Genomic DNA, 17,574 nt, shown 5'->3' with positions numbered 1-17,574 from the left:
TTTCCAGGCTGAACAGACCAGGTGACCTCAGACACTCCTCATACAGCTTCTGTTAAGACCCATCTTTATTGCTCTGTCTTGGGTGCTCTCCAGTAGTTTAGTGTCTTTCTTATATTGTGGTGACCAAAACCGCACACCATATTCAAGATGAGGTTGCACTAGTGCAGAGTACAACAGGAAAATCACCTCCCTTGATTGCCATCTTTCCTAACCTCAGCATACATGCTGCTGGTAAAACTATGTCTGGTATAAAGTTCCTACTTTTCAGCGCTGGCAAGGCACCAACATAGCACGTCTCTTGATAAAAGTGGCATATGGCACAGAGCCTTTTTCTGACTAATGATGCAGTTGTCCTTCCTTACTCCTCTCTTTGGCTTCAGTTAATGTCTGTGGAAAGAGGCTTGCACTGGGCAGAATCAGAGCCAGGGACTGTGGGATAGGTTCTTATCTCACTTGAGGAAATTTTGTGTGGCCTTCCTTTGAATTACTAGCATAAATGAGAGGAAGAACCAAATGTCTGAAAATCTTATAGCCCAAGTAATTCATCAGTTTTACCAAATTTTCCTACTGAGGACAGGACAGTGCTTGAGTAAGTATCAGTCATTTATATAAAACTGTGTCTTCCAATTACCTTTTTTTCTGTTTAATGACAGGTTGAAGCTGTTTATTACTTTGCTGTGGGGGATGTTCCAGTGGACACAAAGCAGCTACTCCTTGAGAAAGTTTCAGATGTCTCCTGTCCAGTCAACATGGTGTCTTTCAATGCTAGGGAAGATGAAACTATTATTTTTCTGAAGGAGTTGAGCCACTTGGCCTCTGGCAGGTATGACAAAGAAGGACAGTAAAGATGACAGTATTCATGAAGTTCTTTGCTGTTAGAAGTGATATTGGGACATACCTGAGTATAATTCATGAGGAAAATGAGACAAAGCCGTTCAGTAAGTGATCTGGAGATATGGAAATAGTCTTAAGATATATGACTAGTATGCAGGCCCTACTTAAACAGTCCATTTTTTTTTTTTTCTGCATATGTTCTCACTGGCTTGCAGAAAGGCTATTCCCTTTTTATGCCCAAAATCATTTGCCATCTGCCTCTCTCTTGAAGTCTGAAAAAAACTGTTCAGGGGAAATGGTCACAACATAAACTGAAATAAGTTTTTGTTGTGTTGCTTTGTACATTAGTATAAAGTATTACATTCCTATCCACAAGCACCAGAAAAAGGACTAGAATTTTGTTGGGTCAAGTGCCATAGAGACAAGTACTGAAAAGGAGATGTCTGTCCTAAATGAACAGCTCATGGAATAACAGAAAAATGATGGGGTGTAATTCTTCAAGCCTGGTTGTGTGGAAAAGCAGTTCTGTAACATGCTCTCTAGCATCCTTTTGGTATGGTTGGTGGAAATTAATATATTCCATGTGGCTTTTTGTCTGCTTTATCCTGGGAATCAGACATGTGGGGAGAATCAGCCTTCAGTAGAAATGGATAAGACGACTTAAATCTTGATTCTGTTATCAAAATAAGGGAAACAAATGAACAAATACAAAACCCACAAGACCAAACTCATGCTCAACGGCAAGAAGGCAGTAGGAGTCAGTAGGTGTTTCTCTGCTTAACAGAAGTCACCATACAGTTTCAGACTTGTGAAATTGCTGCTAGCTTTTTCTGTTTCACTGTTGTTTGTGCAAGAGTGGGAAGCCCTCCAACTGTAGAAATCTCCCAAATGACAGCAGAGCAATTGGTAAGATGGCAGCTGCTTAGCTCTTTTATAGCCATCTGTGTTTAGAAATAGCTTTTAGGAGATGGGAGCGTCTGCCAAAAACAAGACTGGGAAAGTGTTATGTTTGCTCTGGTCTGATGTGTGTTTAAAATGATTGTGGTCATTTAGAAGCATGGTACCTCTATGGTACCAGATATATTGCCAGTCACTATTCCTCATTTTCTTTTGGCAGTGTTTATACCTCCTTTATTTAAAGCAAAGTGAGTGTTTCTTGTATGGTATAGACAGAGACAAAAAGGGTTGTGACAGGGAGCTAAGAGGATTTTTTTTTTTGTTTGATACTATTCTCACTGTCATCTTTTTGCATGAATCTAGCTTTTGTGCAGAGACTTACAGGGCCTGTTAATAACTTGCTGGTGGATGATGGCCCAACAACTGTATATAAGTTTAAGTCAGCTTTCCCACAGGAGCAGCCAAGTTCATGTACTTTTCATACCTTGAACCTGTTTCTAGTGTACTTCTGTTTTAGAAATGCATCTTTTTCCTGCTCTGAGAGCTTATCTGTTTTGACAATGAGGACAAATAAAGTCTGTTTGTTATCCTGATTTGTATGTCCATAATGAAATAAATGTTCCTGCTAGCCTTTCAACTGGGAGGATAATCTGATAAAAAGGTGTTAGTGTCATCTCAGACATCTCAAATTACATGCCTGCTCAGCCTCTTAAAAGCATTAATTGAAAATAGATTTCCAGGAAATTAAAGAGTAAGGTGCTTTGCAGTTAGTAATATCAAAAAGAAAGAATATTCTACATGAGAAGACTTCAGAAAGTACATAAATGTATATAAAAAGCTTGAAAATATTAATCTTAATTAATATAATCTTATTGTACTCGAAGCTTTAGATATAATTCTGTAGTTGTGAATTATACAGAATAAATATATATATTCTGTAGTTGTGAAAAACATCTCTTTAAAATTAGAGAAATGTTTATGTATTTTGTGTACTGGTTGAAACTCATTTTGTATTACAGATTCCATGCTTTTGCTGAGAAGAATAACTGTAGAGATGCTACTGGACCTGCACTAAAATATGAAGAGGATGGAAAAGGATTAATTGCCCTGAACTCTGGAAAAGTGAAAGGGAGAAGGCCACTAGGTAGACAATATAAACCCCAAGATTACACTGATATTATCAGCAACATGTCAGAAGAGAGATGTAGTTTAGGAACTTGATGAATGTAAAATCAGAGGAAACCTGTAGGTGTGGGTGGGGTGAGGACAGGACTGCTCTGGAAATGGAAATTCTCTGTGTGGGAAGGAGAGGGCAAGGAAAAGAGAAAAATGAAGAGAGTAGAAGATGTGCATGTGAGAATGAAAGAAAAGTGAAAAAAAGGGAGAAGATAATTTATTTAGGAATATGAGGAATGGTACTTGTGTACTTATACCAGTGACCTTGTGGAAATGTATGGAGAAATGGTTAAAAGGAAGAGGAATGGTGTGGCAGACCATATGATACAACAGCCAACATCAACATAGGCCAATTTCATTGGTAATATAAGGGGATTAAAGCAACATGAGGCTTACTTGCTTGTACCAAGAATTTGTCACAAAGACAAAAAACACAGTAAAGTGACCATAGAGAAGGCAATGCAAAGTGGTGGTGGGAGGATTGATAGAAAAAATACCAGGAGGAAACAACCAAAATAAACAGTTTCACTGGTGGGTGGAGCTGGGCAGAAAGCTCAATGTGTTTCGTATTAGTCACAGTGCTACTTCCTCTGGGTGTTCAGTGGGGGACTGGACTGTGGTTTCAGCCAGGGTGGGAGGAGAGGGGCTTGTGATATGAAGTGAGGCTTTGTGTGTCAAATCTGACGTCTTTCTCAGCAGGAGAGTTAAAAAAAATATTTCTTTTAGGCATCGGGAATCATAAGATATCTTTAGTCTAGTGGCTCAACACACCTACCCCCTTCTCTCCCTTTGTGCTGGGGGCATTAGTGTTGCCCCAAAGGTAGAACAATGTTATCCTCTTCTCACTGTTAGGGAATGAATGGCAAAAGGTGGATTTGGTGTCTCACGTAAGGCTGTTTGTCAGTCTTGGACTGAGTGGCCCATATTTGGGTTGTAATCAAATTTCTTGCATACTAATCTATCCTTCACTAGGATCATGATTATAACAGCACAAGAGAAAGAACCATTGTGGGGGCTAGAAATAAAGAAGTGAGGTATCACCTGCTTTTTTGAGTCATGAAAGGACACTCATGGCTCACCCATGCAGAGTTTAGAAACGAACAGCAGACTCTGCTTCAAAACAGTGTCGTTTCTTACTAATGCAGAGCAGTATAATGATTGCCTTCAGTCTGCTGTGAGTGCTTTCTTGCTGTACCACATTTGGGGGTGTGCATGGGGGGAGCTGCCTCCCTCTTCCCCTGGGGCAGTCAGCCTGTTTCAATAGATGAGCCTAGAGCTCCTGTATGACTGAAATTACTTCCTCACCACTGTTTCTAAAGCTGAAGGCTGAATAGCTTTAATCGCTCAAAAGGGCAGTAATCCCCTTGAAGTGCATTGTCAGTTGTGTCTTATTGCTATTATGGAGTAGAATTTACACATTAAAAAGGAACACAATTAGCTTTCTGCATTTACTGGGTATTACAAGCACAGCCGTGACATCACTGGCAGCCAATTGGAGTGTTTCAGTCATATGCAGAATCTGAAGTCCTTTCAGAAAAGAAAACATATTGAAGACATTATTCTGGTCTGTGTCTGATTTCTCTTGTTTCAGAGACTCCTTCAAGGGCGTAGTAATAAGGCAATAAAAATAAAAGTGTTGATTACTCACTAATGGCTCTGAAACTGGTTCTTGGATATGTGGCATAAACTACGCAAGGAAATAAATAGAGAATGAACCAGAGATTTAATCCTCCAAATGTGGTGTTTCTAAAAACTAAAAGGAGGCACAGGAGTATTTTGATTATGCTCCTTTTTGCACCACAAATGCAACAGCTGGAGGGTGGAACTCCTAACCATGTTATATGGACTAGAAAAGCTGTTTCAGCGACATCTGATAGTTTTGGGGTATCCACTGAATATCAGCATTTTGCAAATACTGGATATCTTTATGTTGATTCCTTTTCATCTGCTTAACAAAACAAGTCAGAACTATTTAAAATTTTAGATAAGAGCTCAATTCTCCCCTCTTTTGCATCTTGAGTAGACATTTAGAAAGCAAGTGTGATAAACTAACAATTTTTTGACACTCATTTTGAGTGGATGCTCAAGATCAAAACAGGTGTAACTCATTAAAGAATTAGGGTCCTTTTGCTGGCAGCCTCAGATTTACTTCTGGCAGAGAAATGCTTTTACATAAGGCCTTATTTCACCAATGTGATTATATCTCCTCATCCAGCACTAATTTTCCTGTTATCACTTCTGCCTACATTCTTTGTGCAGTTTATTCATCTGTAAAAAGCTGTAGAATTAAGCAATCTTGTTATGTAGTTAAAATTATAAGTGTAAAGGAGGTGACATTTAAGTTGGAAGTCGAAGACAAGGAAGGCAAGGAATGGTGGAAGCTGTGAAGAAAAGATGTCTTTCTGAAAAAGGGCACATTTGTGTCATCTGCTTGGAGTAACAGGGTGATAAGTGCTACATAGTGCTTGAAAAGCAACAGTGCTTTGAACTAGATCCTAAAATGAATAGAGGGTCCTTGGTGGCTGACACAGAAACAGTAAATTTCTGCCTAGTGGTTTCTGTGTGGTGGAATAGATGAGCTGGCAAGTGTAGAGAAAATGCAAATGGACTGAAATCAGGATTTTACTGATGTGATAAATCCAAAGTGTCTGACCTCCTTGTGAACAATATAAGGCTCTGTTCTTAGGTGTGCTTGATTTTTCATATGTGGGGAAATATGATAGGGAATATTTCAGGTTATTGTGTGTAAAAAAGGAAAGCGTAAGAGCGTCATTCTCCTGTATGACATTGAAGTCAATGAACTCTGCGCTGTTTATGTACAACTGACATGGGAAAGATTGAGCCCTCCCTTTGGAGAGCCAGAATAATGACTGAAGAGTAGCTGCTTTTCCTAGAAGTTGTAGCAAAGATCATTGCCTCTGCTTTTTTCTTGCATGTGCTTTGTCTAGTTTTAGCAGCCTAACCTTGGCCTGGCAAATCTCTTTGCTAATGTGTAGAGAATGATGCAGATAGTTGTTCTGTGATACCACATGGGATACAAAGTTCATTTGCTTTGTCCATTTGCCCAGTGGAAAAGGGGCAGGTTGGGCTGCAGTGAGTTTCAGTGCTGTTTGACCTGGCAGGTATGCAGGTAAAAGCTGTGGACTACCCTCTTACACCTCTTTGTGCCTTCATTCATCCCCCTCTAAGTGGAGATTTTAAAAATCAATGCTTAAGGGTATATTGCTGTGTTCTGCTGCCACGTGGAGGCTGAGAAAGGGACTGGCAGTGAAGAAAATCAATTTCCCCATCTTCCCTTACCAGCAAATTCATTTTCAGATAGATCTTATTTCATTATATTTGAATTTACTTGCTTCCATGGTTTAAGTCAGATATTCAGACAAGTAAGAAATGCTTCTGTTTTCCATGATTTGCTTTTGTATTGGTATTTGCTTCCTGTTTCAAAGATGTTGTAGGTATTTTGGATATTTTGTAGGGTTTTTTTTTGTTTGTTTGTTTTTTTCAAAGCAGGATTATTTCATTAGCAGTATGGAAATCAGATTGGTTACAGTGACTTGTAAAACCGGGTGAGTTTGTTTGTGGGGAGGTACATGTGGAAAAGCTGCTTCTTTTGAGATTGTCTGCCAGTTCAATATCTGGGAAATGGAAATGAGGGCAGTTATGAGTTTCCGCGTACACGTGCGAGTGTGGTTGTGTTTTTGCTTAGGTCTAACATCTTGCTTCTCAGTTCGTGGGAGTCAGCAAAATGCTTCTGCCCCTTGCCACAGGCTCTCCCCACAACCTTCCTCATCCTCTTCCTCTTTCCTAGACCCTCCCTTCTGCAGAGCAGAAACGCCTTTACCTGCGTGCAGGGCACTCCTGGAACATTGCCCAGGGTGAGGTGCTCTGCAGGGTCAGGATGGCTTTGGGGAGAGCCAAGGGAAGCTGACTGCACTTGGCCCAGGCTGGACATGTGCAGCAGGGTGTTCAGGCCAGTCCCCTTGTGTGTGACAGGTGGCCACCCTCCTGGCATTGCAGTGGGGTGGGTTTTGAATCAGAACTGAGGGGTCCTCAGAGGTCTAGCTCTTACACTGCCACCCAGAGCAGCTGGGAAGGTGCTTCATGGCAGGGGGAACCAGGAAGGCCCTTTCTCTCCCTGGATAAAGTAATTTTTTAAGACAAGATTATTCCTGGGACATGAGTGCCTGAATGTGTATAAGAGACAGTGGCTTGGAGTAATTGTGAACTGCACCCTCCAGAGGGGTGAATTTCTTTGGTTGGTGGTCCCCAAAAAATGGCACATCTGAGGTGTGAGCAGAGGGAATTTAAACAAAGTGAGGTGCATGCTTTCTTGGTCATTTAACAGAGATGTGCTTTGAGGGATGGGCCACAGCTGAGAGCCACATCCAGAAGATGCTATGCTTTGCATGTAGGTTTTGATTTTGGGGGTTCCATTTTGAAAGACACAGGCCACTCCTTAGCTCTAGAGGAAAAGAGGCTGAGGCAGAGGTACAGTTAAGCTTCCTGTGTAGAGAGAGAAAGCTGCTATGGATATCACTGCTTGCAAGCTTCTATCCCAGTTGAATCCTGGAAAAATGCTGTTGGAAAAATGGTTTTAAGCGGCTGGAATTTTACAATGTGCAATTCTTGGTGCCTGCATTTGTCCTGTGTAGCAAGTGACATCAAGCACACTTACTTTGAAAGGCATGCTGTGCTACAAGCATAAATGAGGAAAAAATATCTTCTCATGTAATACCAATTCAGTTCACCTATCTCAATGGGGACAGTAACAATAATCCTGTAAAACTGATGAGTCCATATCATTAACTTAAGAGGAAATGAAGCAACACAATTATATAATTGTTATTGATTTAGAGGTAGTTAAGTTTCTTTAAATATTTCTTTAAATATTTTCAAATTATTAAAAATATTTTAAAATGTTAACATATTCATAAAATTAAATCTGGATGACAGTAATTGACAGCTTGTGGAGGATATCCAGATTTATTTGGAGACAGCACCACTGGAATGGCATTCTTAACAGCCCTAAAGTTACAACTATGTTCATGTGTGGTGTGAATGCATGTGTTTGCATTTCTAGGGAGAGATTGCTTATAAAATAAAAGTAGAATTCTTTCTGAAATATTTGAAGGGAATATTTTTCTTAAGTTTAACAGGTAATGATTTAAGACTGAGGAGTTTTTTTAATTCCCTTTTGTGTTTTATGTTGTGGAATGATCTGCCTTACTGAAGCTTTTTGTGATGTAGGAAATGTTGATCTTTGTTCTAATGGCTGCAACAGATGTTTTGAAATGCAGGAAGGTCCCAGGAGATGGCAGTGTACAATAGCACAATTCAAAATATTTGTTGGAAACTAAAAGCATTTCACAATTAAAATCGAGTTATTATTTGTATAATTTTATTATTTTTAGTATTAGTATTGGTATTATTTCTTTCAGAAAGTTTATCAAAGAACTGGCAGCCTGCTTTAGTAGATAAATTTTCATATGTTATCTTTCATACAGTGAACCATCACTGAATATTAGCTGAACCACTGGATGGTAAGATATAGTTTGCCTTGTTCAGCATTTTTATGTGCATTCATTAATAGGTTGTGATCTGCAATAGTTTGTAACCTGTATTTGTAGTTAGGATAGCTGATGATTCAGCTTCTTTTAGATTTTTACTGTAACACTGCACATGGTTTCTCTGCATTGTCCACTATTGCAGTTTAAACTCTGAGAGTAACTGAATTTAACACATTTTTAATAGCTATCCTACTGCTTAGGTATACAAGGTGTCTCAATTTTAGTAATTTATTTTATGAAATAAATAAGTCTTTTATTATTTTCATCAAGAAGGACATATCTGTTGAAATTGAGAAAACCTTGTCTCAATTCCAGCTTTGGATCTTTCTCACTCTTTTTGAAAATATAGCTTGGCAGTAAATTTTTTTTTTTTTTGGTAATGTTTGTTTATGAGTATTGAAGATTGTTGGGAGGAAAATAAATTTATCTTTAGCAAAATTTCATTAGATAGTCATCAGGGAAAGAAGATTTAAATAAAATTAATTATGTACTTTAGGGTATGGAAAGAGTCAAATTTGTGTTCTCTTTAAAATGTCAAAACTGGGTTTACTCTTTCGAGCCAAGTTTTGCAATAAAGTCCAGGGGGCAACAAGTGAATTTCATTGTGGATTTTCCTTATTATTTTCCAAGAGTGTTAAAATGTATTTGCTTCCACTGTGGGAACAATCTGTGGCCAACTTTGGAGGTTAGCTCCAATATACTAAACACCTCTCATATCGTGGAGCCAGGTTTGAGCCCTTTTTTTGAAGTCTGTCAGGGAACAGCATTTGTCATTGCAACGGAGCCTCAAGAAAACAAGGTTATACGGCAAGTTCTGGGTATACCAATGACTTTGTTGTGATTGAGGAGTTACAAAAAAGCTGAAATTGAATAAAAATGTGAAGTTCTATTTATTATTTCTCTTGCAGTAGCTGGTGTCTGTGAAGATGTGTTTTTGATCTGGAAGGAGCTGGAGGAAGCCAGGAGTACCGTGAGACAAGTTCAGGAAATGTTATCAGAATCTGACCAGTCTGCTTCTCAAGACGGTATCATTTATGTTTCTGTCATAAGAAATACAGCTACCATTGTATTAATGATCAATATCTTTTGTCAACAGTTTTGATTGCACATCAGTTTGGGGATGATTTTCTCCAAAATGTCTGTATGCTGGGTACAGACCTATAGCACCTATGTGTCTATATAGCACTGTAATAGTTATCTAAACTTAGGATTGCTTAAAACTTTCCAGTACAAATCTCTGTTTACTATGGTTTAAGCTTGCTAAAGTTTAGCAGCTCAGGCTGAAACGCACCATGTTTAGTTTACCAGTGACTAGGTTTAGAAGTTACCTGGATTTTAGGATATGGAAATTATTTGGGGGTTTTTTTGTGATCTTTTCCTGTCTGCCTGAACCAGTAAATCTTCCATTTTTTCTACACAGTGCTGGTGAAATACCTTATCCCTCTCCTATCACAGTCTTCTTGGGATAGCCTCCAACCTGGTAGCTAGTTCATTCCAGATAAAGGGAAGAGCAGAGGGGTTGTGTTTTTGTCAAGGGCAGAGATCTGAAAACGATTCAGAATAAGCACTCTGACAACTCCTGTCTTAAGAAACATAGAGGAACACCTACATTTGTTCATCCAGCCCATAGTTTCTGCCATTATGTCTGGCCTAGAACATGACTCATTTGTTGTTCTGTGCCTACTGATTGGATTGAGCCCTGTTGGAGACAGAAGTGTAGCTGGTTTCTGAAGTTCTGTTCTGGAAGGCTTTAACAAGGGACAGTGAGAAGCTACTCAGTCCTGCAAAAATGGAGATGCTCTATGTAAAGCATGTGGAAGAAAGAAAACAACAGTTTTCTTTTCAAAACTGTGTGAGCACATTTGTGACACTTGTTCTAGGGACCACAAGCAATCATAAAGCAAAGTTTTCCACATGAACAGGCTCTGATTGTGCACCTGCCCTGATGTTGACTGATCTCTTTGTGTGTAAGGACAGTAGATACCTCCATATTTACAGGCTCAGGATCTCTCTAGTGTGGTCACTGTAGCTGCATCTAAACTGAGGAGACATTTATACCACCTTGTCTACCAAAATTAAAATGTAACAAAATAAATTCACCCTGCTATGGGACCCACTGCCTTGTCATTTGGTCTAGGAGTGGTTTACTGGGATAGAGATGAGTCAATGGAGAATCCTGAATCCTATTATTTTATTTGTGTTATCTGTATACTGTACTGGTGTCCAGAGTTGTTCAGGTCCCTACCTTAAGATAGTCCTTAGAAAATGTGTGAAACAATATGACATTGTAGTTTGCCTTTTACTTTAAATAGCCATCTCTAAACAGATTAATGTTATGGTCGTGACTGTATTTTCAATTATATCTTCTGTTGTTTCATTTTCTCAAATGAATCTCCTTGAAGTTAGAAATCTTATTCAGGATTACTTTCTGGCATTTTGTAATTCAGCTACTAAGAAAATTTGTTTTGTATGTTGATCCTCTCACTATTTATTGTCTTTGCTTCCTGTCTCCTGGTGGTTTTTTTTTTCCAATTACAAAGATATTTGTTGCAGTGAGTTTTCTGATAAGAAAAAACCCTACAGCCAAAGTACAGACTATTAAAATCACTCAGAAATATCTGTTCACTCCAATGCTGTCAGAGCAAGTAGAACAAGTTTGAAAATTTTGATTCCAGTATCAGTCTGTTTTTGAAAATAGCTTATCCAAAATGAACCATGTTATATAGGAGATTTTGTTTATTTATTTTCTTTATTAGCAGGCAAAGGTGATCATCCATTATCAAAACATATAACTGATGAATATTTGACTTCTGAGAAGTGGTTGCAGAAGTATGGCTTGAAAGCTCAGAAGCTCACACTGTATGATGCACTTGCTGATAGTGTTTTTCACCATGTAGATGGGCCTGTTGGCATAAACACTAAACCAGAGGATGAATGTTCACAAACTGATGCTGTGAGTATTGTTAATTTTCCCTCATGTCCTATGAGTTGGTTTTTTTTCTTTTAAAGCTTGAAAACTTGGTTGATGGATAAATTGATAATATAGTGTATGGCACTGTTGTTTTGTATTTTTTGTTAAAATCAGATTATTAATTATTGAGACAGAATAACAATGCCTCAAAGAGCTTTTTGAGAATGACTGCTTTAAGGACTTCTTGCTGGTTCACATACATTCTGAAAGGAAGAATCAGGACTGGCTTAAGAAATGGCTTGGTTTTCTTTGTATTTCTGTGGGGTGGGACAAAGATTTCTTGTTATCTTTAGAGGATGTGTTAGTCTCAGGTGCTGCAGTGTCCTCTAGTTCCTTAAGAAAATTTGGATTAATTCGTCTTCTATTTGTTTTCCTCAAGCTTTACTATTGACTGTTTGGTAAGCTTCTGTTTTTTGCTAGCTGCAAGAATAAAACCACTTTCTATTGAATCTTTTTAGGAGCAAATTCTGTGAAGACCATATCCCATGGTTTATTTCTACTCCTGTTCATGTGCAACAAGCATGTATCTTTGAAGCTTGTTCCCCAAATATTAAAGGCACTGCAAAATAATATGTTTTATTTTCCACATGAAATGTGTTTTTCTTTTCTGTAGGAGACAAAGAGGAAGATAATTCATGCAAGATACTGTGACAAGTTTGTACATACCCTCTGGAAAGATGGATCTGTAGTTCATGTATATGTTACTACAGAAAAGTATAAGCAGTATGAAGAGAAAATGAGGACAGCTCTCAGACAAGTGGAAGGAAGGTTTGTGTTCTTACACATAAAATCAGTTTGATCATTTTACATGAGTGTTGAAAAGTTTGACATTTACTGTCATAATAAGTTGAAGTGGTTGGTAAACTGACAGCTGCAGTACTAAGCCAGAAGTCTATTTTAAATCAGAATCTTGTGTGTTGGGTTTTTTAGTAGCCATAGAAGAAAACTGATGAAGATTTTGAACTTTTGGTCTCCTTCTGAAACACAGGTGTGAAAGTCAGTCTGCACATTTTTTGAATTAGTGCTGAAAGTGCCAAAAAGTATTGGGACTATAAGGTGGCAGACAACTTCAAGAATCATCAATAAAACTTAGTAAACATTCATCTTGTGTACCTAGGATGCCTTGTGACACCAAGAAGCACAGCTTGGCTTGTGCCTATGCTGATGGTGGTTATCTGCCCTTTTGTAATTTTATGTTGAAGACAAGTTTGAGCAGTCTAGATCAGAGTCAGTTATGCATATGATCACAAGTTCACGGCTCAAACTAGCTGTGTAATTTACATTTCTTCAGCCATATGGACACTTAGGTTTTGTATGACATCTACAAAATAATAGGTAGTCTAAGGAAAACCTATTGTAGAACAGAAAAAAATAAATTTTGCCTTCTGGTTTGTATATTAGGACAAGATGCCTCACTGAAAAAAGAAGGATGTGAACCTTTATATTATTGGTGAATTTTTCATTTTATTTCTCCTTCCCTGCCAAATTATAACAATCTGATTACATTTAGCAAGGTCAAACAGAGTTGTGTTATTCCTTCTAGTTTACCTTCATCTTACTGTATTTAGGATAACATTTACATACTGTCAAAGGAAAATTTGAGATAAGCAGTTGTGGTGAGTGTGAATTTTTGAAATCCAAATCAAGATTGCTGTTTTGAATGTTTCATCTGAATGTTAAAAAGTCTTGGTAGACCTCACCAAACACTTGGATGAAATAACTAATGACAAAATATATATCAGTAGCTAATGTAGCAGTATCCTTATATTTCCATGTTAGAACTTTTCTGAAACCTGTGGAGATGAATATTTTTCCCAGGGCCATGATGTTCCATGTGTTTAAATGTCTCTGTTTCAGTGTAGATAAATATTTTATGACTCTCAAGGGAAATCAGATTTGGACTTGCTGCATCCATTACTGAGGAAATGTTCTCGTGCAGAGCAGTATGTATGCATGTATTTAACTGGCTGGTACATCCCAGTCCTGTTTAAAATGTAAATCAAACTCTGTATTTAAGGCTCAAGGTCCACAAACCATTTAAGCATCTGTGTTATATTAAGGGTCTTTGAAGTGCTTAAGTTCCTTGGAGAAGAGATTCTCAAGTGGTTTCCTGAGAAGGGAGCCACAGTAATATAGGCTTAAATGATTTACTGAGATGAGTCTGGAAAACAGATACAGGGACCTTGGTTATACCTATACCACTTGTTACATGTTGCTTCCACGTTGGATTTCCCAGCCCAAACTACCTGATAACTGACTTTAGAAAGGTGCTGTATTCTTTTCTATTGAAATAAAAAACTAATAAAAAACGAAAAATGTCTTGTGATGTAGGGACAGGGGACTGATTCATCAATGGCTTCTGATAGTGACTACTAACAGGTCCTTTGGGAAAGAGAATAAGAAGTATGGCAGTGACAAAAAGATCCTACCTTTCAGATTCTGATACACAGAGCTCCAAAGATGTTACAGAACAGGTTCTGATTTTTTTTTTCTCCCCCAGGATTAAGTGGCTTCAACAAGGAAGCAGAGGGCTTTTTGGGAATGTGTTTGAAGATGATATCTGTATTCTTATTGATACATCACAGTCTATGAAAAACAAGCTGCCACTAGTGAAGGAAAAAATATTTCAGCTAATGCAGGTATGATAAAGGGATGACTCTGAAGGCTGAGGAACATTTTAGAGTAAACTGATCTTTTCTGGATAGTTGTTACTCTACTTTTTCCTTATTTTAAAAAAAATTTTTGAAAACAGCAGCTTTATAAAAATATTTAGATTTTTCTTCATGTGCTCATTTTTTAATTATTTCCCCTCATTTATACAACTATTTGAAAAAAGCAAGAGAAAATATTAAAAATTAAAATTATTTAAGTCATTCTTTCCCTTAAGTGACCTCACTTCTAAAGAAAAGAAAAACAAGCAAACTAAAAAACAAACAACAACAACAAAAAAAGCCAAACCAAAAACAAGCTATGCAATTAAACCCCTTTTGGTGTTTTCATTTTCACTTTTAAGCAGTGTCATTCAATTCCATTGGCTTGTTGTGATTTGTAATGAGCGTTCTAGATTCACTTTCATGCTTCTACAATAGAGGATGTAGAATGTTTTGGACTTCCTTGCATTTTACAGTGACTCAGAACTTTGCATAGGGACTGGCAAAGTGCAGGAGTACCTCAAAAGCTATGAGTACTGGGAGACACACCTAAGAAAGGATTGTCTTGTCTACAATGATGTCACCTAAGCTTAATTAATATTTCAAAGACATGATTAATTTTAAATTTCTTTAGTCCTAAGAGAAGTAACTGAGATGAAAATTCAGTCTGGCATTGATAGCAATCATTGGTAGGACTAAAAAAATTGAAACTATGACAGAGAGATTTTTGAGCTAAGTGCTCAAGTCATAGGATATAGTATTTTGTGGTCCTCTAAGCAGATCAGCACTAGAAATATATTAGATACTGTGCCAGAAGGTTTCAGAGGAAGCTGCACAAAAATTATGATGAAAGGGAAGCAAAGACTTCAGGCTCTGTTAGTTTGTACTTGCTTGCACAAATCTTCCCTAACTTATAACTTCTGTCCAAAAGTAGCTTCAGCAAAGTCTTGATTTTCTCCTGCTGTCCTAGTTCTCCTTGCCAGTGCTCTTTATATGATTCTTGTTCTCCTCCTCTAAATGATATCTTACTTTCTTTCTGATTTCATCTCTCTCTTTCATGCCCTCCTACACATTTGCTGTTTAAATTGTGTGAGAAATATGAGTATATGGAGGCTTACTTTGGGAATTTCAAGCAATCTTAATAGTTGCAAGCAATAAATGTCTCTGGCTTTTTATGTCTCTCTGGACACCATATCTTCTAATATTATTACAATAATCATATTAAAATATAAACATATTTTAAACATAATTTATATAATAATAATAAAATAGAAACATATTTTAATATGTTATAATTTATTGCAATAATATCATTACTTGTATAATAATTAAAATAATTGCTATTACTCAGTATTTCAGGATACAAGTATTCTTTCTTTTAATAGTAGGTAAAATTCAGATGCTGTCTCTTGCAGGAGCAACTGAGACACAAGAAGAGATTTAACTTTGTGAAATTTAGTGCCCAAGCAGTGGCATGGCAAGAGAAACTTGTTGAAGTGAATGAGAAAAATTTGCAAGATGCTTGGCTTTGGATAAAAGGGCTTGAGGTAATATGGCAGCTAACTATTACAAAGAGTGTTTGTTTAAAGTTGTGTATGTTTCTCCACTTTCTGTATGGCTGGGGTGATTTTGCATAGATGTCTTTGACTTGAGTAAGCTGACAATATAGGTGATGGATAAAATTAAGTAGATCTGAATACAATGTGTTTGTCAGATATATAATAATCCTTTAACAATGGGCCTGTTTAGGAAATCACATTAATTCAACTTGCAGCCTGCTATGTTTAGTAGCCAAAATGTGAGCATTGGCCCACTTGAATTCCGTAGGAATCCTGTAATCACTCAGACCCTGCGTTTAAATTTGTCATTCTTGCTGCAGGGCTGCTGCATGGGTGAGAGGTATTGCTGGCTAACTTACTGCTCAGAGGTGGCAAACTGGAGAAGCATTTCTAGTCCCTTTTGATGGATAGACAGCTAACTTTAGGTGCCATGGAAACATGAGAACAAACATACTCAGATCAAACATCTACCCAGTATTCTCTCTCTGACAGTGGCCAAAATCTGTTTTTCAAAACAAAGCAGAACTGCTTGTAGTCAGTCACAGTCATCCACCAGATTGTAACTATCAACAGGTTTAGGACCACTTAATGTGTAAAATGTGGACAGCAATGTTATGAACACAGGACTAAAAATCAGTCATGCAAAGGTATAGATACATCCCACATTATGTTTTCTAGCACAAGCCCCCATGTTCATGTAATAAAACTCCTCAGCATTATGACATCTCTTCTTAAGCCTTAATATGAAATTCCTGGGGATGAGGGAATTGAGTAAGCAACATAATACCTCTGAGACTACAAAGCAAGATCAATAACTTGGTATTCTCAGAAAACATTAACAGACTTGGTTGCTACAGCTAACTTTTTTGTGCTAAAATATAAATGATACTTACATTAATGTGTGAAAGGGGTAGATGGAAGAGAGTCTGGAAAAATATGTTTGGAAAACCAAGAACTCCTTTACCAGTTTTGGAGAAATAAAATTGTGCAACTCTTTTGAGCAACTTTTGAACTGTTTGATTAAGTAAAATATGTGTTTCAAGGGAGTGCGATGAGTTGGCAAGCAGGGGCATCAGTGGTAAAAACGAAGAGAATGCATCTTTTTTCCTACATCTTCCTGTCTGTTTATAGTCTTTTAGTGATTGCTTTTGCTTGTACAGCTCAGATTGCTGCTGCCAGCATTTTGCTTCTGTGTGTTTGCATAAGCACTGAATACCAATCTGGTACCAATTTATTTTACATTGACACTTGCTTAGCTTTTGTTAGCTACATGACATAAATGTTTTCACCATTTTATTAGTCATTTTGGTTCTGTATTATCCCTTGAATCAGTACACTGTCATTATGAATTTAAGAGCAGAGGCAAAGAATTGTATTTATAGCTGTTTCTTGGTCTTTTTCTCTTTGTTTTCTTAGGTTGGAAGTTCCACAAATACACTCAAAGCTCTCCAGACTGCTCTTGCTGATACTGACACTCAGGCTATTTATCTCTTGACTGATGGGAGACCTGACCAGGTATTTCAAAATGAGAAAACAGAAAATGCAGAAAAGAGGTGTCAGCAGTTGGAATTATGAGATGAATGTCATACCTGTAGTGCTGAGTCTTGTGGAGTCTCTTGGATGTTTATTGGCATTGTTTCACAGTTTTTCTAGCTAAGAGCATAAATTAATACTTTACCAAAGAATAATTTGGCTTCATATAGAACTCATATTCCTATTTTTAATATTTTTATTAAGTTCAAAATTAGGGAATAAGTAATTTCTTTTTAGCTTGTTAATAATGTCTTTTATACCTTTTTAACAGTTAAATAAAGAAAATGGTTGATGTTGCTTTTAAGTATTAAAGTTCAACCAACGCAAGTATTATATTGCAAACATTACTTAATTTGTCAAGATTTTTGAGTATTTTGAACAACTGA

The 17,574-nt window shown here is 37.4% G+C and overlaps 1 protein-coding gene across 1 annotated transcript in view; it reads left to right on the top strand.

Moving 5' to 3' along the window:
* The window catches only part of VWA3B (von Willebrand factor A domain containing 3B), a 59,606-nt gene that overhangs the window by 16,006 nt on the left and 26,026 nt on the right, over nucleotides 1–17,574 (top strand). The window contains 8 exon segments of the mRNA XM_066545206.1: nucleotides 654–823; nucleotides 2,751–2,875; nucleotides 9,383–9,499; nucleotides 11,231–11,427; nucleotides 12,059–12,213; nucleotides 13,946–14,084; nucleotides 15,512–15,643; nucleotides 17,072–17,170. Coding sequence (XP_066401303.1) covers nucleotides 654–823; nucleotides 2,751–2,875; nucleotides 9,383–9,499; nucleotides 11,231–11,427; nucleotides 12,059–12,213; nucleotides 13,946–14,084; nucleotides 15,512–15,643; nucleotides 17,072–17,170 — 1,134 coding nt within the window.

This window comes from Molothrus aeneus, chromosome 2 (assembly GCF_037042795.1).
Source record: "Molothrus aeneus isolate 106 chromosome 2, BPBGC_Maene_1.0, whole genome shotgun sequence".
In the NCBI taxonomy this organism is placed as follows: Eukaryota; Metazoa; Chordata; class Aves; order Passeriformes; family Icteridae; genus Molothrus; species Molothrus aeneus.
The sequence above is the reverse complement of the archived record's forward strand: the minus strand, read 5'-3'. Positions and strand labels throughout refer to the sequence as shown.